This window comes from Hemitrygon akajei, chromosome 32 (assembly GCF_048418815.1).
Source record: "Hemitrygon akajei chromosome 32, sHemAka1.3, whole genome shotgun sequence".
Taxonomy (NCBI): Eukaryota; Metazoa; Chordata; class Chondrichthyes; order Myliobatiformes; family Dasyatidae; genus Hemitrygon; species Hemitrygon akajei.
The window spans coordinates 1,688,359-1,712,126 of NC_133155.1; the positions used below are offsets into that span (position 1 = coordinate 1,688,359).

General features: G+C 39.0%; 1 protein-coding gene across 13 annotated transcripts in view; it reads left to right on the forward strand.

The window, feature by feature from the left end:
- The window catches only part of LOC140719621 (phosphatase and actin regulator 4-like), a 290,097-nt gene that overhangs the window by 240,743 nt on the left and 25,586 nt on the right, over positions 1 to 23,768 (forward strand). For 12 of the 13 annotated variants that reach the window (XM_073034347.1, XM_073034342.1, XM_073034343.1 and 9 more), the window contains 2 exons: positions 1,172 to 1,339; positions 13,637 to 13,717. In XM_073034347.1, coding sequence (XP_072890448.1) covers positions 1,172 to 1,339; positions 13,637 to 13,717 — 249 coding nt within the window. The remainder of the gene's footprint in view (positions 1 to 1,171; positions 1,340 to 13,636; positions 13,718 to 23,768) is intronic. The other variant, XM_073034351.1, reaches the window with a different exon arrangement.

Here is a 23,768-nt window from a genome sequence, read left to right on the forward strand (position 1 = left end):
GGGAAATGAAGATATCATGTAAGGGCAGTATGAAATATAAAATGCCCCTGAAAACACTTAGTTATACATTCAGAGTAATCAATCCTGTCTTGCTGTCTGTCGTCTGCTTAAGTGTTCAGGAGAATGTGTTCTTGCCTTGTCTGAATCAATGCATTTCAGAAGCTTTGCTGTAATGTTCAGTACTGCAACAGATTTTTGCCTGTGGTTTCGTGCTTGGCAGGTTGAAAAATGGTGTTTCCAAGCAAGAAATAGATAAATACGATTCATTTTTGTGGCTTCTCATGTAATGGAAAAATAAACTCAATAATGTAAGTGTGGTGGTGTGTACAAGAAACAATTTACAATCCGCAGTTTGGCTCTTTGGTCATAATGGTGAAGTTGTCCTTCCTTTATTGATGCTGAAATCTCCAGACACCATTTTAAAATACTCAGCAACTATTTTAATTGTTTGATTGATGAATTAACATTGCAAAAGGGTATTTTCTTTGGAAAATTATTCATTTTTTAATAAGATCTTCATACGTGTATCCCAGAGGGGTCTGTTACCCTTGTTCTTTAGAAACCCATTTCTTAGTAGAGGAATCAGTCACAAACGCAAGAAAGTCTGCAGATGCTGGAAATGCAAAGCAACACACACAAAACACTGGAGGAACTCAGCAGGTCAGGCAGCATCTATGGAAAAGAGTAAACAGTTGTTGTTTCAGGTCGACCCTTTGTCAGGACTGGGAAGGGGGAAGATGCCAGAATAAAATGGTTGGGGGGGGGGGGGTGGAGAGAGGCTAACTGGAAGATGACAGGTGGGAAAGGTCAAGGACTGGAGAAGAAAGGAGAATGGACCGTAGGAGGAAGAGAAAGAGGAAGAGATCCAGGGGGGAGTTATAGGCAGATGAGAAGAGGTAAAAGATTAGGGTGGGGAATAGAGGAAGAGGGGTGAAATTTGCTTAGTGGAAGGAAGAGAGGATTTGTTGACAGAAATAGGTACCGTGTTAACCAGGTCTTTGGTAGTTGAAATACATCCTCCAAAACCACCTCCTGTGCTGGCTGACACTGATTGACAATGACTTGCCAGAGACTATTTACTCCATTGAGAAGTAACCTTTGGCAATTTAATTCTCTTCCCCACCACCTGAATTTAACTGTATGATTTTTCTCCTCCAATGCATATTTACAGCTGAGGAAGAGGAGCAGCATCCACCAGTGGGCTCAGGGAATGACGTCTCTGGTTCAAATACGCCCACAGCACGGAGGAAGGGAAAATTTCCAGGATTTGGAAAAATCTTCAAACCTTGGAAATGGAGGAAAAAGAAAAGTAGTGAAAGGTTCAAGGAAACTTCTGCGGGTAAGAAATTTGGGAGCCTTGTGGAAAATGCTTTCATAATTTGAAAGAACAGTATAAAAATGTGAAAGATATTACATTATTTCAAGTCATTCATTCAGCCTTCCCACAGAGCAGTATAGACTTGAAATGATTGAAACTGAAATCTTCACAGCAGTGCCCTCTATTGGACTTTGCATGAAAGAACACCCCACAACATTTGAGTTTGTTTGCCCCATTCTTTGTTTGGCAACCCACCAGCATTCCTTGTCTAACTTGTGCCTGGCTACAAGGGCAAGCTGCAAAGTATTGGAGATGCCAGTGGTATTGTATCCCAGCCACTGTGCACTTTTAATAAAAAGAAATAAAATATAGTTAGAGTGGATAATGAGTGTGAAGGTGACCACTCCAGGTAACACAATTAGTTAATGCACTGAGGAGGCCATTTCTGTTCTTTAGTTTCATTAGACTTTTCGACTAACACCACCCCCTCTCAGTACATGTGGTCATCTTTAAGTTTCCTTTAATTATTTTATTTTGTTCATTATTGAGAGTAACAATTGTCTGCTTTCTCTGCCGTATAGTTCTATGCAATCCAATGGAAAGCAACACTCTACAAAGAAAAACTCTGCCTCTTTTGAGTTCTGGTCATGCTGCTAGGTGTATTAAATCTGCTGTCCTAGTATGCCTGCTGCTTGAAACAGTTTTCTTTCTGTACTCTATTAAAACTAAAGTATTTGTAATTTTCAACTACATTGGATTACCTCTTAATCTTCTCAACTCCAGGTAGAACGATCCCAACTTGCCACTTTATTCCTGTAATTGGACATCTTCATCTTTGACACCATTCCTGTGAATCTCGTCAAAAGAATAATGCTCGGAACTAAATACAAGCTGTCACTGGGTGAAGAGCACTTGACTTCAAGGCTTCCCCAACATATGAATGAGCTCCTGTAAAGTTAATGAATTCAAAAGTCCAACTTACAGTACTGTGCAAAGGTCTTAGGCACCTTAGATTTTTTAAAATATAAATCAGGTTTGATATTATTGGCATATGTCGTGAAATTTGTTGTTATGTGACAGTAGTACATTGCAATATATAATAAAAACTGTTAGTTAATATATGTATGTGTGTGTGTATATATTGGGACGGTATCATGGATTCTGGGACATCTTCAGGGAGTGATGCCTCAAAAAGGCGGCATCCATCATTTTGTTTTGATGTTCAATTTTTGGCTTCTGCATTAGTGTGTCAGTAGAAAAGAGCAAATTTTAGATTTACATTTATCTTCCAAAAAATTAAATGTTACAGAGAATTTTTTATATTTCATTAAAGAAAGGAACATATTAAGTAATAGACTGCTTTTCAAATAAAAACTTGATCAGATAGCCCAGTGCATGATTAAACAAAGATAACAAACAGGTGCTAATGATCAATGACATAATGAGTTGAATAAACTAAACTGATTAATTGAAACCAAAACAGGTGTAGAATGAATCAAATTGGGTGAAGGACAGCCAAACTAAAAGGTGAAGGTGAGACTGTTCAAACTTCAAATAATCAATTTTTACAGCAAGGCAAGAATTAGCATAGCAATAAGCCACAAGGTGGTCATCCTGCATCAGCATGTCTTTCTCAAGCAGAAATTTCATGGCAGACAGGAGATTCAAGATGTGCTTTCCAAGCTCTTCTGAAGAAGCACAAGGAAACAGGAGGACTGGAAATGCAGTGGTCAGCCATGGAAACTGAGTGCAGCAGACAAGGGATACATCAAACTGTCTTCCTTTTGACATCAAAGAAGTCCAGCACTGCTATCAGCTTTGAACTCTCAAACCACTGAAACCCAAGTATCCCCCTCAGCAGTCCAGAGAAGTTTTGTCAGAAGTGGTCTTCATGGAAGAGTTGCTACCAAAAAGTAATTCCTCTGAAGTAGAAACAAAGCCAAGAGACTCACCGACACACTAAAACACAAGGACTGGGGTGCTGAACAATGGCAACAAGTACTCTGGACTAACAAGCCAAAGATTGAAATTTTTGGCTCAAGAAGGATGCAGTTTGTCTGTAGAAGAGCGGAGAGTGCTACTTGGATGAGTGTCTGCAGTCAACAGTGAAGCACAGCGTCACAACCTACTGCCAGTTTTCTTATAAAACTGCACAGTAGTGCACCAAAGAGAATTAGTACAGATTTAAAGGCAAAGGGTCATCACTCCAAATATTGATTTGATTTAGTTTTATACTTTTTATTGCTCTTAATAGCAAATCTTTTGATATTTAGAAACTTTTCATTATTTTTGAAATCAGAATTTTTTTACCTGTGCCTAAGATTTTTGTTAAGTACTGTATGTAATCATTTACACAAACAGCAGAAGTAGTTTCTCACTACTTTACAGTGGATTCCGGTTAATTGGGACACATTGGGACCAGTGCAATTTGGCCAACTTAAGCAGCTGCTCCAATTAGCCAAGTTTCATAGAAATAGTTAGAAAGGTTTGAAAAAGGAAAAACTACTGATGGTTGTCTGTCGTATCTGACAATTTCAGGAAACCTATGCAGGAGAGATTTTAAAGTGGAAAAGTCATTGCACTGGGCCAGTTACACTCTCTTGCCCTCAGAAATCTGGGACCAGTGAGACAAGTAGTTGTTGTAAACTGGGTTCTTCCCTGGTTGAGTGGATGACAATGACTGCTTCTGTGCCTCATCATGCCCTCCTTTCTCCATGGAGTGTTGCAGGACAGACTTCATGGCTGTTGGGTCTCGCGTAGATCTCATCTGCTAGTCCTTTGGAGCTGATTTCACGTGCTGGTACAGGCATGTCCCTATCTCAGTAGGGTATGAGGCCTACTGGCTAGCCTCACCTGTTTTAGCCCGCCTGTTGATGCGGTGTACTTGATGTGGCTGCTGTCACGTGCAAACAACAACTTTGAGCCACAGGTCAGGGCTGAGTGGTGGAGATCAAAGGTAACATTCAAGATGATTGTCAATACCTTCAAATTCTTCATTGTTCCTAACTTGGTGAAAAGTGACATGGTTTCATTTTCACTCCTGGCTGTTTCTGACATCTTTAAGTCTGAATGCTTGAAACCACATTGAGCAAAATCATTCATAATTATTTTACTGCTTATTTCTCTACAACTATCAATGATAAAAATCACTGCTTTTTGAACACAAACACATGCAGCTAACACTATTCACTCTAAGTGTGGTATACTGTCTAATGGCCACACGAAGTTGATGCTACTGGTGCTAGTTAGAAACTGTTTGGCAGCAGTCTCAATTAAGCAATATGTCCCAAGTAAATGAAGGAAATCTCAGCTATTTTCTCAGTTTTTGTTCTTTCAGAGTTGTCCCAAATAAGTGGCTGCTCCAATTAACTGATAGCCCAATTAACTGAATTCCATTGTAATTGTTCTTATCAGTCTTGTCTTTCTTTGATGCCATTGATTACAATACTGTGAAGATATGATTAACATTTTGAATATTTTTGTACTTTTTGACTCATGGACAAATGAATTTAATAATCATCTATAAAAACTGAACCCATTGTGCTCTGGGATGACCTAGCTGTAGTTCTGGATGAAGCAAAACAAGCACTCAACAGTTGGTATAACTGTTGAGAGATGGGGAGAACTCCATTGTTTCAAAGTAGCCCCTCAAGAGCCTGTTGATATGAAAAGCAGATGAGATCCTGATTTGAAGTCTTTCTCAGTCCCATATTGGGGTCGAAAGCTCCAATTTTGTATTTAATTCACTGGTATAACACTAAAATGAACATTCAACTAAGAGAACCCGAATTAATATTCTAACAATTGCATGCAAGGTCTACAATGCAGCAAGTTTTGTAATGGTTAGAAAAGATGAGATTTTGAGTAGTTATGGTTAGTTGAAGTCGCACAAGAAAGCAGGAGCAGGCTCCGGCTACTGAAGCCTGCCTCATAACTGAGTATGACCCTGGCTAATCTGCATCAGGCCTTGCTGTGTTCTCTAACTTTCTTCACCACTCTCAATTCTAGAATCTTTCAAAAAGTTACCTACCTTGTTTTTAAATACCTTCCCTATTTTATCTCCAGGATAGAAAATACAAAAGATTTACTACTCTTGGTAAAAAAGAAATTCTTACACACCTCAGTTTGAAACAACAGCACCTTATCTCGTAACCAGGATCCCTTCATCAGGACTCCTGCTGACGAAACATCTCAACATCTATGTTGTCATGTTTCCTTGGCATCTTTGATGTTTCAGTAAAATTATCCCTTATAAACACCAAAGAATACATATTTAACTATTTTAAGCCATCTGTGATAGGATAATCCTTTTAGGATAACCCTCTATGGAGTATCAATGTTAGGATAACCTTCTCATGAGCAATTAGACCAATTAATTTATTTTGGTCCAGCTCCAATGCTAGCAAATTCTTTCTTGTATAACGTGGTGCAGCCTTGCCAATGCACGGGGAATGTAATAGTTTGTCTAAATTCCAACCTTCCTCCTTGCAATAAAGAGCAATAAACCATTTGGCTTCCTAGCTATTGTACTTGCATTTTGTGTTACATGCTGAAGAACATCTAGATCTCTCCGTACTTCAATTACATGGAATCTCTCTCCAATTAGACATTTGATTCCTGCTAGCAAAGTGCATGATCTCTCTCACTGAACTCCATTTACCAAATTTTCACCCACTCACTCAACCTATGTATCCTGAATAAGAGTCCAGGTGTTCTCATCACATTATGCCCTGCCATCTTATTTGATGTCATCAGCAAACTTGAATAACTTAACTCTACCCTCTCCTCTGGGTTTTTAACATGAATAGCAAAAAAATAATTCTTTATAAAATCTAGCATTTTGCCAACAATGTATGTTAAGCTATCTGGTGTGTAGTTTCCCACTTTTAAATGTCTGTTTATTCTGAAAGATGGGAATACTGGAGTTGTGGAAATCCACAGATTCCGTGTTCCATTTGTAATAAGAGCTTCAGAATGAGTAGCAGAGATAGAAAGATTAAGAGCAAGGTAATTGTATCCTCCCATGCATTAGAAATTAATGCATTTGAGTGTAATATATCATACATAATGTATTAATTTGTATGAGGCATGAAGGTTGGATGTTGTGCACTTTCATGTCTGTTCTTTATGTTCCAGACATCCGTATTTATTTCTCATTTTCCTCTAAGCTCATGTTTTCAGAACAAAATTGAAAACCAAATTAGTTTTTTTAAGAAACAAAGTTCCATTATAAATATTATTGAAGTTGCTTTAAATTGCATTTAAAACTGTCAGCAAGAATATTCAGCATAATATAAACATTTCAAAATGACTAAGGGAACACAGGAACAGGAGCAGACCATGCTCAGCACGTTCATGGCTGAGAATCTGTTTCAGTTCCATATTCTTGCTTTTCCCCATATCATTTGTCTTTTATGACCAGATATCTACGTCCTTCCTGTTGTGTATTTAATAACTCGGTTTCCACCACGTCTGGTAGAGAATTCCACAGGCTTGCCACTCTATCCCATTTTCTCCTTCTCAGTTCCCAGTGCCTTATCCTATGGGAAACTATGACCTATAGTTTTGGACCTCTCAGCAGTAGAAACACTCTTGCTGCTCTGACTATCTATGCATTTCTGTTGTCTCAAAGTTTGCTTCATTGTCTCAGGAAATTACGAACTTACAGTAGTCCTAGAATTCCTTTGATATTGTCTATAAAAATTCCTTTTGTGTTTCATGCCTCTGCTGAGGATCCCTTGTAGTGACAGAAGGTAGCACTGTCAGCTGGGAAAGATGAATATTGAAATGCTTGTATTACTGCCCTCATTCAGTGATAAGGGCACCATCAGCAAGGTAAGCATTTATGGCCCGTCCTAATTGCTGTTGGGAACTTAATGGTAGATCATCTAATGAAACCACACTTACATGAAAAATTCAAGATTTGAACTAAATCATGTTACGAGAATAATGATAATTTTCCAGGTGATGTTAGAATTTGGTCATCTTTAAGACATAATGTCCATATCCTTTTGGGTGTTAGAGATTGCAGGTATGAGATGTTGTAAAAGCAGCCCTAGCAAACACTACCTTTTCCTTTCATCTCAAGATGTACATTGCTCCAGAGTATTCCGGTAGAATAAGGAGTAGTTGCTTAAGGTTAAGGAGTGCATGCCAGTGAAGCGGATTGCTGTTGCTTTTGATCTTTCTATATCAGCATTTCTCCTAGGGAGGGCCTTGTACTTTGCTTGTTTCCAAGTGCCAGAGTCTGCTGTTATATGGTAGCAGGGAGGATTGAATCTATCATGTTACATTACAACCCCAAAGAAACATTATCCTCATTTGTTTCTTGCACACTCCATCCCTAATGAATATCAAAACTGAAAAATTGTTTCCCTCTTTGCCTCTCATCTTGAAGGTTGTTGCTGGCTTATAATGCATCACAGTCAGATCTTAACTGATTTCCAAATGGCACTAAATATAAATAGGAATGCCTGGCTCTTCTCTCCTTAACTCCAGTGGGGAGAATGGGAATTGTCCTTGCCACGTCTTGTTCCAATAATGTAGTCCTGCAGAATTCACCAAAACATTGCCTCTTGGTTTCAAGATTTCTGCAGTTCAGAATAGATTTATCCTTCATGCTGAATATTGAGATTAAACACTGTCTGTACCTTTTGTACATCCCAAACTTGAAATTTAATTGTCTTTTGGATCAACGTTTTCTATTGGAGCTGGAGATGGAAAGTGTGTATAAAATACAATTAACACTTAATTGAAATCAAAGGGGTAACTGCTGAAGTGAAATATAGTTGTATTTAGTTTTACTAGTTATACTTAGCACCACAATTGAACAAACAAAATTAGAGATTGAAGATAATAATTTACTTAGAAGATATAATATAACAATTACAGCACGGAAATAGGCCATTTCGGCCCTTCTAGTCTGTGCCGAATGCTTACTCTCACCTAGTCCCACTTACCTGCACTCAGCCCATAACCCTCCATTCCTTTCCTGTCCATATACCTATCCAATTTTTTTTTAAATGACAAAATCGAACCTGCCTCTACCATTTCTACTGGAAGCTCGTTCCACACAGCTACCACTCTCTGAGTAAAGTTACCCCTCGTGTTACCCCTAAACTTCTGCCCCTTAACTCTCAACTCATGTCCTCTTGTTTGAATCTCTCTTACTCTCAATGGAAAAAGCCTATCCACGTCAACTCTATCTATCCCCCTTATAATTTTAAATACCTCTATCAAGTTCCCCCTCAACTTTCTACGCTCCAAAGAATAAAGACCTAACTTGTTCAACCTTTCCCTGTAACTTAGGTGCTGAAACCCAGGTAACATTCTAGTAAATCTCCTCTGTACTCTCTCTATTTTGTTGACATCTTTCCTATAATTCAGTGAGCAGAACTGTACACAATACTCCAAATTTGGCCTCACCAATGCCTTGTACAATTTTAACATTACATCCCAACTCCTATACTCAATGCTCTGATTTATAAAGGCCAGCATACCAAAAGCTTTCTTCACCACCTTATCCACATGAGATTCCACCTTCAGGGAACTATGCACCATTATTCCTAGATCACTCTGTTCTACTGCATTCCTCAATGCCCTACCATTTACCATGTATGTCCTATTTTGTTTAGTCCTACCAAAATGTAGCACTTCACACTTATCAGCATTAAACTCCATCTGCCATCTTTCAGCCCACTCTTCTAACTGGCCTAAATCTCTCTGCAAGCTTTGAAAACCTACTTCATTATCCACAACACCACCTATCTTAGTATTATCTGCACACAAGATAAACTATTTAACTTGGTTTAACCCACTTCCTTGTCTTCTTGTTTCTTGTTTCCTTGTCTTCTACTAAACTCAGTGATTTTGGTTTGCCTTTTGTGGGTGTTTGCACATTACATATTCCTCCTTCCCGTAACTGAATGCGGAGTGTTTGATTTATGGGTATACAGGTCTGTCATCTAGGAGGTTTGAATAGATAATATTGGGATGAGGTATAATGCTTTTTCACCCCAGAAATGTTGATGTACCACTTCCATTGAAATAATTTCATTGTTGCTGTTCAGAACGTGTGTTATGAAGATGTTGGAATTTAAAACAAACCTTTTAATGTGGGTGGTAAGATGAGGCTCCCCTTGATCAAAGCTCCTCAATCCTAGTAAAATCAGTGAAATATCTTGCATCTAATGACAACATCATACCTGGGAGTGCTTCACCTCAGGTGTTGCCACAACAGAGGGCATTCTCTTTAAGGGGTTCTTGTATGTCCTCCCCATGCTTGCGTTTTCCTTGGGTGTTCAGGATTTGTTCCACAATCCCAAAGTCATACTGCGTAGGTTAATTGGTCATTGTAAATTGTCCCGTGATAATCAGGTTAGGGTTAAATCGGAGTTGCGTGGGTTGAAGGGCTGGAAGGGTGTATTCTACACTGTATCTCTAAGTAAGTAAATTGTTATGAACTGTTGTTTGCCTGAGTGATCAGATGTCCCAGGCACATCATACAAGTGACTGTTCTGCATGTGCATTTCCAAATGATGTGAGACGGCCTGCATCACAAGGTCAAATGGCTGAAATTGACCTCAGTGAAATTCAAGGATTTCTGATTAGCAATGGCAATGTTTTTTTTTTTATCTTTATTGCCTTCTGTATTCTTGTCCCCAAGGGGCTGAGAAATTAGTTGTGTCACCTGGTCAGAGTTGAGCTACCAGAATTCTGAGTGGTTCAGTACTACAGAATGTTTTACAGCTTTCCATTAGAGCTGTTCCTGGAACAGCATGATCCCGCTCACTAATCCACAATTCCCAATAATATATGGTGAAAGGAAGGCCATTTGTTAATGTAAATGGTTTTATGTTCTTATTTCACCAGATAAGCCATTAATGCAGCTGTTCAAGTTGCAAATCAAAATCGCATTACATATTTTTTAAAAAGCTCCCAATTAATCTATTGTCAATTCACAATAGGCAATTAAGGGCTGATTTGAATTGGCTAGTTACTAATTTGACATGGTAAATCTCCCTTTTTAACTAAAACAATTACATTTTGAATACACCTCAAAAAAAGGTGAAGATGAAATTTTCTGAATATATGGTAAATAATGCAGGCTCATGCTCACTGGAAAAAAGACTGCTTAATTTAATTTGGTGGTCCATCTAAGAAGTGTTTGTACCAACTATTAGACAAGTGTTTGTGATACAATATGTGCAATTGAAAGTAAAATATTCTCACACTGTAAAAGCTGAAGCTAGGCTTCAACCAAAACACACTTGAAAGTAGGAAAGGAAAAAAGAGAGCACTCTATTGTTGTAAGATGTTTATGACCTACAGATCATAACTCATTGTGTATGTCAGCTCTTTAAAAGCTATTCCATTGTGAGCAGAAAGTGAATGGTGCAGTTTCCAGTCAGTGACTGCCTCCATCAGCATTTGAAGTGCTTTAGCTGAAGCACTTCTTTATAGGAAATTTATTCCTGTGTGGCAAAATGCAAAAGTGGTGGATATAGCCCATTCCATCACATACAGGTAAAGCCCTCTGCACCACTAAGTACATTAACTGAAGCACTACTGCAAGAAAGCAGCGCCCATCACCACAACTGAGTTTATGCTCTCTGCTCACTACTATCTACAAACAGGATGTACAGAGGTACAGGAGATAGATAGATAGATACTTTATTCATCCCCATGGGGAAATTCAACTTTTTTCCAAAGTCCCATACACTTGTTGTAGCAAAACTAGTTACATACAATACTTAACTCAGTAAAAAATATGATATGCATCTAAATCACTATCTCAAAAAGCATTAATAATAGCTTTTAAAAAGTTCTTAAGTCCTGGCGGTAGAATTGTAAAGCCTAATGGCATTGGGGAGTATTGACCTCTTCATCCTGTCTGAGGAGCATTGCATCGATAGTAACCTGTTGCTGAAACTGCTTCTCTGTCTCTGGATGGTGCTATGTAGAGGATGTTCAGAGTCTCACACCACTAAGTTCAGGAACAGTTATTACCCAAAACTATCAGGTTCCAAAAGTGTCGTGGATACATTTACTCACCACAACTGAACAGATTCTGCGACTTACTGACTCACTTTTAAGGGCTTTTAAAATCATTCTCAGTGGGGTTTTTTGTTCTCAGTTTTGTTGTCTTTTGCATATTGGTTGTTTGTCAGTCTTTGTGTACTGTTTGCTTTACTTAGATTATATTATATTTCTGTAAATGCCTGCCCAAAAAATGAATCTCAAGGTTATGTTTTGTAACTTCAAAACATAAAAACTAATTGAAAGGAAAACAAGAGTTTGTAGCTAAGTTGTGTGCTACTTTTACTTAAGGCGAGGCATGTGCATGTCACATGGTAGTGTCGTGATGTATGCGATTCACTTACTTTTACAGATAACTGATAATGAATTACTTACATAAACCAAACTGGTTAATCAATATATTTACAATATTACTCAAATATTACTAAAATATTAATACACAACAAAGGTTGCATATGGTGATGTATACGTACTTTGATAATAAACTTGCATTGAACGTTGAAGCTCTGACAGTTTTATGAACAATAACCCATCAGTATGGGTGCCTTGCACTATTAAGGATAAGCAGAGCTCCTTGGTAAGGTAGATTGAAAGGATTTCATTATGTCAAGGATCCATTGACCCGTTATGCATGTATTAACTCAGTGAAAAACCAGTCCACTTAATCCTTTGCTAGTACTTCCTGATGAACACAATGGATTCCAGTTAATTGTGACACATCGGGGCCAGTACATTTTGGTCCAATTAAGCATCTTGGTCTAATTAGTTGAAGTTTCAGAGAAATGGGTAAAAAGGTATTAAAAAGACAAACTACCATTTAACTGAGTAACAAATTATGTATTTAAATGAAATACAGAATAAATTAAGGTGTTACCAGTACTGCTACAGCACTATAAAACTGCATTAGTTCCTAATATTTATCAACAGAGGAATTTATCCAGTGTACACTGCTGTGTTCTTTTGATTGACTAAATGAATAAAGTCAACACAGACACCTAGTGCAGATAATGGACTCCCTTCATACAATGCTTTCAATGATTGCATCCTCCTAATCTTCATTTTCATTGTAACATTCAAGATGATTGTTGATACCTTCAAATTCTTAATAGATCCTAACTTGTTGAAGTACTAAAATAATTTCATTTTCTCTCCCAGCCTTTTTCTGAGAACTCTAGGCCAAATGCTTGAAACCACAGTGAACAGAATGGTTCTGAGTTGTCTTCCTGCTTATTTCTCACCAACTATTAATGCCAAAAATCATGGCTTTTGGAACGCAAACACATACAACTGACACTATTAAAAACAGTTCACTGTAAGCACAACGTAATGTCTAATGGCCAAACAAGTGCATGCAACTGGTGCTACTTAGAAACTGTTCAGTAACAGTCTCCTATCCCAGTTAAGTGACATAGAGTCCCAAATAAATGAAGGGAATCACAGCTATTTTCTCAGTTTTTGTTCTTTAAGAGTTGTCCCAAAGAAGTGCTGCCCGATTAACCAATGGCTCATTTAACAGGAATCTACTGTATTTATGTTTCGATGATGCTTCAGCGTGTGGTGGACTAAGTTTCCATAGTATTTTCTGGTAGGATGTTCCATGACCTACAATACTGTGCAAAAGTCACAGGCACACATGTATGGCTAGGGTGCCTATGACTTTTGCACAATCTTGTATCTGTCAATGTGAAGTGGAGAGAGAATTTATAAATCTGGCAGGAGCAAGGGATGTTGGAAATGAGATGATGGAGTGACATGGGAGGTGTGTGGGACAGGTGGCAGAGAGGAGTGCCAGGGTTGGGTTGATGCAGGTGAAGATGCACCCAGCCCTGAGACCACCAGACAAAGTCATTTTATTCCAAACAATTGGTGGATTGATCATTACAGAATGTCTCTGTTGCTTCTTGCTCCCTCCCGTCTCCCTTCCTCTTTTCCCAACCATGATTCCCCTCTCCCTGCTCAATTCCCACTCTCAGTCCACAATAAAGACCCATTATCAGAATCAAGTTTGTCATCTCTGACATGTCATGAAGTTTTTTTCCAGCAGCAGTACAGTGCAATACATAAAATTACTACAGTACTGTGCAAAAGTCTTGGGCACCCTAGATATATATGCGTGCGCCTAGGACTTGCACTGTACTGTATAACTTAAGTAGAAATCCGTTAATTTTTGACGTCATTCTTCTGTTTGTGAACTGGAGCAATAATCTGTGTTTCATGAGGAAACTTCTGGAAAAGCATTTATTTGATAGCCTGTTGACAGTAATGTTTTTATAATTGCAGTTTTGGACAGGAAATTGTCTGTGAGACAGAGCAGAGCTGAACTGGTTAAGAAGGGAGTGTTGAAAGAGATTCCTGAACAAGGCAAGTATGATGTGTGCAGAGTGATCAGAGATTTAATCAAATCATGAAGCTGGATCCCTTCTTCCTATTAAACCCTTTGAGGAATATCTTGATGTGGTGTTGTCACCAGGATCTATTTAATTAAAATAGTGTTTGACTTGAGGACATTTCCTAATCTGCAAAAAGTACCCAGCTCATTAGAGTTGGGCAGGTATATGGGCCAAGATTTGTAAACTTTCTCGCACCAACACTGCTATACATTCGTCAGTGACATCAGATAAGCTGAGGGCAGTAAATGAAACGCAACATATGAATGAATTCTATATGTGAGTAAAACACAAAGTATGTACAGTTTGTAACTATCTACACCTGGTGACAACCATAGTTGCAGTTCCTTTAACAAGTATGCTCGTGCTTTCACACTTCAAACTTTCAGTCAGGATGATTACTACGAATCAGCCAATAACCCAAATCAAATAAGCTAAAGCCAATGCTTTAGTGTGATATTTTCTTCTGTTGAAGTGTCAGCTTAGTTCTGGGAGAAGTGGCTTTCAGGGGCTGGTTAAAATATGGAATTTGGTATGGTTGACATTGATCTGATTCAGGCCAATCCAGATACAGATATGAAAGTGGATGGATTAATAAATTATGGTGAGGTTCATTGAAGTAGGTGGAAGGTGTTTTACACGGTACCTAAAATCTCTCTTCTTCAAAGCTCCTCAGCACTGAGCACTTCTGTTAGATTTCTTAACCTTACTTGTTATCATGAGAACCACTGGGGCTTGAGTTCAAGTTTATTGCCATTCAACCATACACATTTAAACAGCTCAACAAAACATCATTCCTCTGGGGCCAAAGTGCAAAACACAGTACATACAGTTTATTCACACACAGCACATAGGGTTATGATCCAGCAAGTATAGTCACAGTATAATATTAGCACAAATCATGACCTGAAGATTAACAGGTTGACGTAAAATGCAAAGTGCACGTTTATGTAAGACGGTATAATGTTATTGGCACTATTATAATAAAATAGGCAGTCACATAAATATGTGATACAGCAGCAACAAAAGATGAAAAATTGATGGGTTGATCAGTGACCAGGTTATTTACACAGAGTATCTACAGTATGTGGACTGGATGACAGCAGAGTGTTTTGTGTGTAAATGACACACACAAAATGCTGGAGGAACTCAGCAGGCCAGGCAGCATCTATAGAAAAGAGTACAGTCAACATTTTCAGCTGAGATGTGCCATCTGAAGAGCCTTAGCCCAAAATGCCAACTGTACTCTTTTCCATAGATGCTGCCTGGCCTGCTGAGTTCCTCCAGCATTCTGTGCTTGGATTTCCAGCATCTGCAGATTCTTTCTCTTGTCTTTCATTAGAGCAAAGGGGGAAATCTAAGAGATGTTTGAAGTGTTGAGTGGCTTTAGTCGGCAGAATCTGTTTCTACCAGTGCAGATGATGCAAAGGCCTCGGGCAGATTAGAAATTCTTTACAGGTTGAATCTGTAATCCTCCGTCTGAAGGAATGACAGATTTTAGTTTCACCAACACTCAGTTCAAGTGAATGTTGTTTGAAAGAAAGAGCACAGGCAAAAATGGCTTCATGGCAGCTTCTATTCTGAAAATTTCTGAGCCCATTATTCCAACATTGAATTTTGACACTTTCAGGTTGCACATTTTTTTCTATAAAGGCCAACAGCTTTATATTAAAATGAAAACATGAGATGAGCATCCCAAATGCTTTCAAGATTCATTAATTTTCAAAGAATCTATTAATTATACAACCTTGAGATTTGCTTGCTCACAGGTAGCCACAAAGCAAGAAACATGAAACAACCCAATTAAAGAAAAATAAAAGACCAACACTCGATGTGCAAGAGAAAGAAAACAGATTAAAATCGTGCAAACAATTGAAGCGAAAAACAGCATCATTCCAAACCAAAATTGAGTCCTCAAACTCAGACACTGGAGCAGTCCGGAGTAGGAGCAAAGCCTCACTTATTAGTCCTGACGAAGGGTCTCGGCCCGAAACGTCGACGGTACTTCTTATAGATGTTGCCTGGCCTGCTGCGTTCCACCAGCATTTTGTGTGTGTTGCTTGAATTTCCAGCATCTGCAGATTTCCTTGTGTTTGCTTATTAGTTCATCATATTAGCTCATCATATTAGTGGGCATGGAGCACAGCAGCCAGGACAGTCTTTATAGCTGTAGCGCCATTGAGAGAGGAGTGACCATCATGGAGAATGAGTGAAATCAGCCCTCATCCCATCTGACACCCTATCATTTTAGTCTATCTGGGCCAGTGTTTGAATTGACCCAATGACGGAACAGCAGAAGACTCCGGTGCCTTGGAGAGAGAAGTGAAGATCGCGGAGCGTGATCTAAATCAACTCTCGCCCCCAGTATTAACCAGCGTTTAAATTGTCTAAACAGTGAATTGTACCTCACACTAGGACTGATTCAGCTGCAGCAAAAGGCTCCAGGCCTAGACCACACTGCCCAGTGACTCGCTCTGGGCCCAGATTCTGTCATCCAGCCTGAACCCACTTTCAAGCTCCTTAGATCATCTCAGCACCTAGAACATTCGAACCTCACACCTGGGCCAGTTGAACAAGCATTAGATCTTCTCCACCCTGGACCCCACTTCTTCTGTGCCCAGAGCGACCCAGCCTCGCACCCTGGGCCATTTGAACAAGCATCGGAACTCCACCTGCAACGGTTCTGCAACACTTCATAAACTAGGCACATCCCATGAAATCGCCTCACCAATGATTGTCCCTTTGCTATCTGCACAATAATTTATCACAACTTACCACAGGAAAGGTACTTTTAGGTTTGTTTTTAGTTGGATTTCTCATCTTTTTGACCTCCAGAAGCTGTCACACATGTTCGGTAGTGCCATCTTAACTGGAAGTTACTTCACAGAATTCTTGAAAATTATGATGATTCTTGATAGGGTGAATATAATCGTTGTGTGAATCCAAAGTCATTAACTCCACCAAAAATCTGAGAAAAACCTTTTCCCAGAGCATAGCTAGAATATGGAACTGACCATCAAAGGGAAGAGGTGAAGTGTGTATTTAATACAAAGCCATGTCAGTAAATGATGGTGAAAGAAATAGGGAATATATTTATTTAGGAGGTTTCTTTAAAGAATACCAGCTAGATGTGTCTCTTGCTGATAATTCAGTGTCACCCTGTGAAGATGAGGCTCAAGACTGAGGTGACATCCACCTGTAGATCCAAGTGGGAGTTTTCATTTTCAACCATGTTGTTTGGTTATGGAGGTTTGAATATTAGAAGAAAAGAAATCAGAATCAGGTTTAATATCACTTACATCATGAATTTTGTTGTTTTGCTGCAGAAATACATTGCAATACATAAAAATAAAAACTAGATTACAATAATTTTACAGTTGCAAGAAAAGGTTTGTGAACCCTTTGCAATTAGCTGTTTTTTGTATAAATTACTCATAAGATGTGGTCTGATCTTCATCTAGGTCACATTAATAGTTACTTCATTTTGTGTGTGTTACCCTTATCAATTTGTCCATTGTTTTAATTCATTTAAGGGGTGCAGATTCACAGGATGAGTAATTACCCAAGTTATCCAGGAGGTGACTGACTTTTTTAAACCTGTGTGGATACACCCACAATGCTGTTAGGAAGAGAGTTCAGGATTTTGACAGTGGCGGATGGATAGATTCTGTATATTAAGCTTCTGAAGAACTTGTGTTTAGGGGCTTGTATTAATTTAAAGTATAGATTTATATATGATTTTAACACAAAAAAGAAGTTACCAGTAAAAATAATTCAGAAAAGGATCTCGGTGCCCACAAAGCATCTTCAGTAGTTTTGACATGTAATTTTCTGCTCTTAATGGGATTTTTGTGACTGCTGTCATTCTGAGTATTTTCTTAATAAGCGAAGTGTATCAATATACCAACCTAACCCCTTGCATTTTCAAAATGTACAATTTTAGAAGTGACAGGATCTGTCATATCTAGCTAGTGTATTCACAACAGAGACATTAATCTTTTAAAATAAAATTGGGTCAGAAACTAGGATTTTGAAGTAAGTAAATATTTTGCAAACTTGGCAAGCTCGCCCTGAAAATTTATTTTATGCAAAATAAGCTTTAACATGATCTATTTTATCAATATATTTGTATATAGTTTGTGGCAATCTTTAAGTGGACCATTACAGCATAAATAGGCTAGAAATTGTTTCCAGTAGACTGTAAACATGTGTAAAGTACTAAAGGGGGCAGTTATTTTTACACTGCATCTGGTGTTTCATCACTTGCACACCTCAAGTCAGTTCAGATTGGTAACAGCTTCTCCACAATCTCCATTAGCCTAAAACTTTGATAAACTTGAATATATCTGTGATGAAGAGTTTATTGACTGCATCATGGCCTGGTATGGAAACGCCAATGCCTTTGAACAGGAAATCCAACAAAAAATAGTGGGTACAGCACAGTCCATCACGGGTAAAGCCCTTCTCTATCTACATGAAATGATGTCGCAGGAGTGCAGCACCCATCATCAGGGACAACCACTCTCCAGGTCATGCTGTCTTCATGTTGCTGCCATCAGGAAGATGTACAGGAGCCTTAGGATTCACACCATAAGGCTCTTGAACCAGAGTGGATATTTGCTTAATTTTGTTCACCCCATCACTGAAACGTTCCCACAACCTATGGACTCACTTTGAAGGAATCTCCATCTCATGTTTTTGATATTTATCGCTTATTTATATTTTATTTTTTTTCTTTCTGTATTTGTGCAGTTTGCTGTCCTTTGCAGATTGGTTGTTCATCTGTCCTGTTGAGTAGAGTCTTTCATTGATTCTTTAATGCTGCTTGGATTTACTGTGTATGCCCACAAGAAAATGAATTTTCATTTTCCAATCATTTTCAATGTTCAATTTTCAAAGAAAATCATTTTCCAATGTTCTATAGATTCAGGAACAGTTCCTGCTGATTGGAGGGTGGCTAATGTTGTCCCACTTTTCAAGAAAGGAGGGAGAGAGAAAACAGGGAATTATAGACAGGTTAGCCTGACGTCAGTGGTGGGAAAGATGCTGGAAGTCAATTATAAAAGAGGAAATTACGACACATTTAGATAGCAGTAGAAGGATCAGTCCAAGTCAGCATGGATTTATGAAGGGAAAATCATGCTTGACTAATCTTCTGGAGTTTTTTGAGGATGTAACTATGAAAATGGACAAGGGAGAGCCAGTGGATGTAGTGTACCTGGACTTCCAGAAAGCTTTTGATAAAGTCCCACATAGGAGATTAGTGGGCAAAATTAGGGCACATGGTATTGGGGGCAGAGTACTGACATGGATTGAAAATTCGCTGGCTGACAGGAAACAAAGAGTAGTGATTAACGGGTCCCTTTCGGAATGGCAGGCTGTGACCAGTGGGGTACCGCAAGGTTCAATGCTGGGACTGCAGCTGTTTACAATATACATTAATGATTTAGATGAAGGGATTAAAAGTAACATTAGCAAATTTGCTGATGACACAAAGCTGGGTGGCAGTGTGAAATGTCAGGAGGATGTTATGAGAATGCAGGGTGACTTGGACAGGTTGGGTGAGTGGGCAAATGTATGGCAGATGCAGTTTAATGTGGATAAATGTGAGGTTATCCACTTCGGTGGCAAGAACAGGAAGGCAAATTACTATTTAAATGGAGTCAAGTTAGGAAAAGGGGAAGTACAATGAGATCTAGGTGTTCTTGTACATCAGTCAATGAAAGCAAGCATACAGCTACAGCAGGCAGTGAAGAAAGCTAATGGCATGCTGGCTTTTATAACAAGAGGAATTGAGAATAGGAGTAAAGAGGTCCTTCTGCAGCTGTACAGGGCCCTGGTGAGACCCCACCTGGAGTATTGTGTGCAGTTTTGGTCTCCAAATTTGAGGAAGGACATTCTTGCTATTGAGGGAGTGCAGCGTAGGTTCACAAGGTTAATTCCCGGAATGGCGGGACTGTCATATGTTGAAAGATTGGAGCGACTGGGCTTGTATACACTGGAATTTAGAAGGATGAGAGGGGATCTGATTGAAACATATAAGATTATTAAGGGATTGGACACACTGGAGGCAGGAAGCATGTTCCCGCTGATGGGTGAGTCCAGAACTAGAGGCCACAGTTTAAGAATAAGGGGTAAGCCATTTAGAACAGAGATGCAGAAAAACTTTTTCACCCAGAGAGTGGTGGATATGTGGAATGCTCTGCCCCAGAAGGCAGTGGAGGCCAAGTCTCTGGATGCATTCAAGAGAGAGTTAGATAGAGCTCTTATAGATAGCAGGGTCAAGGGATATGGGGAGAGGGCAGGAACGGGGTACTGATTGTGTATGATCAGATATGATCACAGTGAATGTTGGTGCTGGCTAGAAGGGCCGAATGGCTTACTCCTGCACCTACTGTCTGTTGTCTTTTGAATTTCAGGATTGAAGATGGTGACATATGTGTACTTTGGTAATAAGTTTACTTTGTTATGATATGGAATGTGCTGCCTGAAAAGATGGTGAAAACATGTCCTTGGTAATTTTCTAAAGGAAATTGGACAAGTATTTTGAAAGGGAATTAAGTTGCTTGAAAAGGGCAGGTGAATGTGATTAATTGGATATCTCTTTCTGAATCCTCACTGATGCATTGAAGGAAACAGCTGTATTCCGTGTTGCAACTTGTGCAATTGGAATTTCAAAGCCAACGATTAATATTTTTTACACTTTCACATCATGGTTGCAGCTTGCAATGGAAAATTAGAATCTAGTTCTAGTCGCACTTGCCTGTGTAACTGTTTTGGATGAGCTGCAGCCCCATCTTTGAAGCTGTTTGTTAATCAGTAAACTCGTGTCTGTGTTGTAGTAAATACTTCAATATTGGTTTTAAAGCATTTGTTAAACATATGCCAGTTCTCAAAATGACTTGGTGTCATTTGCAAGGCGGGCATTTATCTTCAATCCCTGAATGCCCCTTGAGAAGGTGGTGTAGCTGATAGACCAATGCAGTTCTGTGTGATGAAGGTCCACTTTCGTAATGTAGAATTGGTTGTGATTCAGCGATGCTGAAGGGATTTCTGCAATTTTTTCCTCTTCATGTTAGTTGGTGCATCAAGAAAGGTCTATTACTTGGTAGTGAAGTAGTTACCTCTGTAACATTATAGCCAATTTGAGTTACATGCCATTCTTCATTGCAAAATGTGATTCTGTTATTTCAATATATTTTTTGAATCACTCTTGGAATGAGTTCAGTACTTGCATTAATCAGTGAGAGAGTTTGGACTGGAATTTAAAAGAAAAGACATTTAACTGACAGGTAAATCTTTTCTGTAGCAGGAGAGTTTGGGATTCACAATCATCCTCTCATATTAAGGTATCAGCCATATAGGGTCAGGATGAGGAAATCTCTTTACTCGGGGTCATGAATGTTAAAAGTTCTCCAGCTCAAGATGTTCTTAATTTGTTGAATACAGTGAGGAAAAAGATTGTTGACATTCAGAAGTGAAGTAATGGTGAGATATGGTGACATTGCCTCAAGATTCAGGAGAGAAGATTTAGGATGGAGATGAGGAGAAACTGTTTTTCCCAGAGAGTGGTGAATCTGTGGAATTCTCTGCCTAGGGAAGCAGTTGAGCTTCCTCACTAAATATATTTAAGAAACAGTTAGATAGGTTTTTACATAGTAAGGAAATTAAGGATTATGGGGAAAAGGCAGGTAGATGGAGCTGAGTTTACGAACAGATCAGCCATGATCTTATTGAATGCCAGGGCAGACTCGGTGGGCCGGATGACCTACTCCTGCTCCTATTTCTTATGTTCTTATGTTTAGTGAAATTGAGGTAGAAATGTAATTGTGATTGTTCTGACTGAGCAACTGGTGTACTTATACTCTTGTATTGACTAGCTGAAGACAATTTGATGCAGGTGAATGAGGGAAAGGTGCATCAGTAGGTGTTTTACATTTGACAATGGAGAAGGTGCATCAAAGAGGAATGAATGTTGTCCATTCCCTTCAAAGTATGAATGTTTATTCTTACTCTGGATATCTCTGTGTAAATATTAATAGTTGCCAGCCTGTTAGTTTAGTCACACACTTTTGGATATGAATACAGTTCCTCACACAATATAATTGCTTTAGAGTTTTCAGGAATTAAATGTTAATCTTTTGACATTGCTTTCAGAAACGGGAGAAAAGGGGTAAAGGACTGTTCTTTGAAAAATAAGATTTTGCTCCTTAGTTTGAACATATTTGTGATATAAATCTGGAGGAGCCTGCTTGGCAAGTTTTGCCTTCTCACTTCTGGGGTCTGTTCAATTTCCAGTTGCCAGTAGAAAAATAGAGCTTTGTGAATGAAGATGAATGTGACAGATGACCAATGGCAAGAGTGTAGTAAGAGAGAGATTTGAAAGCATTATGTCCATAAGACCGGTTGGTTGTATCCGGTTGGTTACATGCCCTCCAATATGAAAATTACAGAAGAAACATAAGTGTCCCATTCAATAGGATTGTGGCTAATCTGACATTCCTCAAATCTATTTTCCTGTCCTTTTCCCATAGCCCTCAATACATTCACCGATAAGGAACCTATCTATTTTAGCCTTGAAACTACTGATGAATTTTGACACAATCCCCAGCTCATCTCTCCGTGGTATGGAATTCCAAAGGCACTCAAACCAAAGGAGAAGTTCTTCCTAATCTGGGTCCTATTCTGAGACAATGGCCTCTGGACCCTCCCCGTAAATGAAAACTTAATTTCAGTATCTAGAAGTTTAGGGACAAAGAATCTTGCATCTTGATAGATATAGATTTTATATATATAAAATCTGTCATTCTTTAAATGAATAGAATCCCAAACCATTTTCCCTTTTAGGACATCCCAATGTACCAAGGGTCATTCTTTAAAATGTGGGTGGCATGGTAGCATAACAGTTAGTGCAGTCACTCTATTATACCAGCAATCACCAATTGGGGTTCGATCCCTGCTGCTGTCGGTTTCCTCTAGATGCTCTGGTTTCCTCCCACATTCCAAAGATGTACGAGTTTGGGCTAGTGAGTTGTAGGCATATTATGTTGGCATCAGAAGCATGGCTATATTTGCGGGATGCCCACAGCACAATCCTTGTTGATTTGATGGAAAGTACCCATTTTACTGTATGCTTCGATGTACATGTGACAAATAAAGCTAATCTTTCTCTTGTAAAATAATGTCATTCTTTAAATAGGGGAACCGAAGTTATTCCTAGCACTGCAAATTGGCAGTTAGTGTATCTCAAAGTGATGGAATAGAGGCTGAATTTTCTGGGTCAACTTAATACCTGGCTTCTAAAAAGATTCTGTGTGATCACACCTTGCTTTCCGCACCAATTCCACCACTGATTGAATCAAGAGGGGAATTTGTGCCCAATGCTTTATGGATGAAGAAAAGTTTGTGGTGTATATCCATCAGAAATGCCAGAAATTATCTGGCATGTGATGGCATAGTAGGCATTTTAAAGAGAAGTGATTGTGATAGAAGGAAGCCTCTGTCATTTAGTGGATCACAGTGAGAGGGGTAAAGGTAGACACAAAGTATACTGCAGATGCTGTGGTCAGATCAACACATACAAACAAGCTGGATGAACTCAGCAGGTCAGACAGCATCCGTTGAAATGAGCAGTGAACGTTTCGGGCCGAGACCCTTCATCAGGACTGAAGAAGGAGGGGGCAGGGGCCCCATAAGGAAGGTGAGGGGGGAGATTTTAAAATTTAAATTTAAATTTAAAATTTTTTAAAGATTTTAAATCCAAATTTGCCTGGACTCCATTTTGTCACCCATAGTTCAGTCACTCCCTACCTACATCCAGGATACATCCCATGCCCTCCACCTCTTCAATAACTTCCAGTTCCCCGGTCCCGACTGCTTCATTTTCACCATGGATGTCCAATCCTTATACACTTCAATTCCCCATCAAGAAGGCCTCAAAGCCCTCAGCTACTTTCTTGACAATAGATCTCACCAGTTCCCCAACACTACCACACTGCTCCGGTTGGTGGAACTGGTTCTCACAC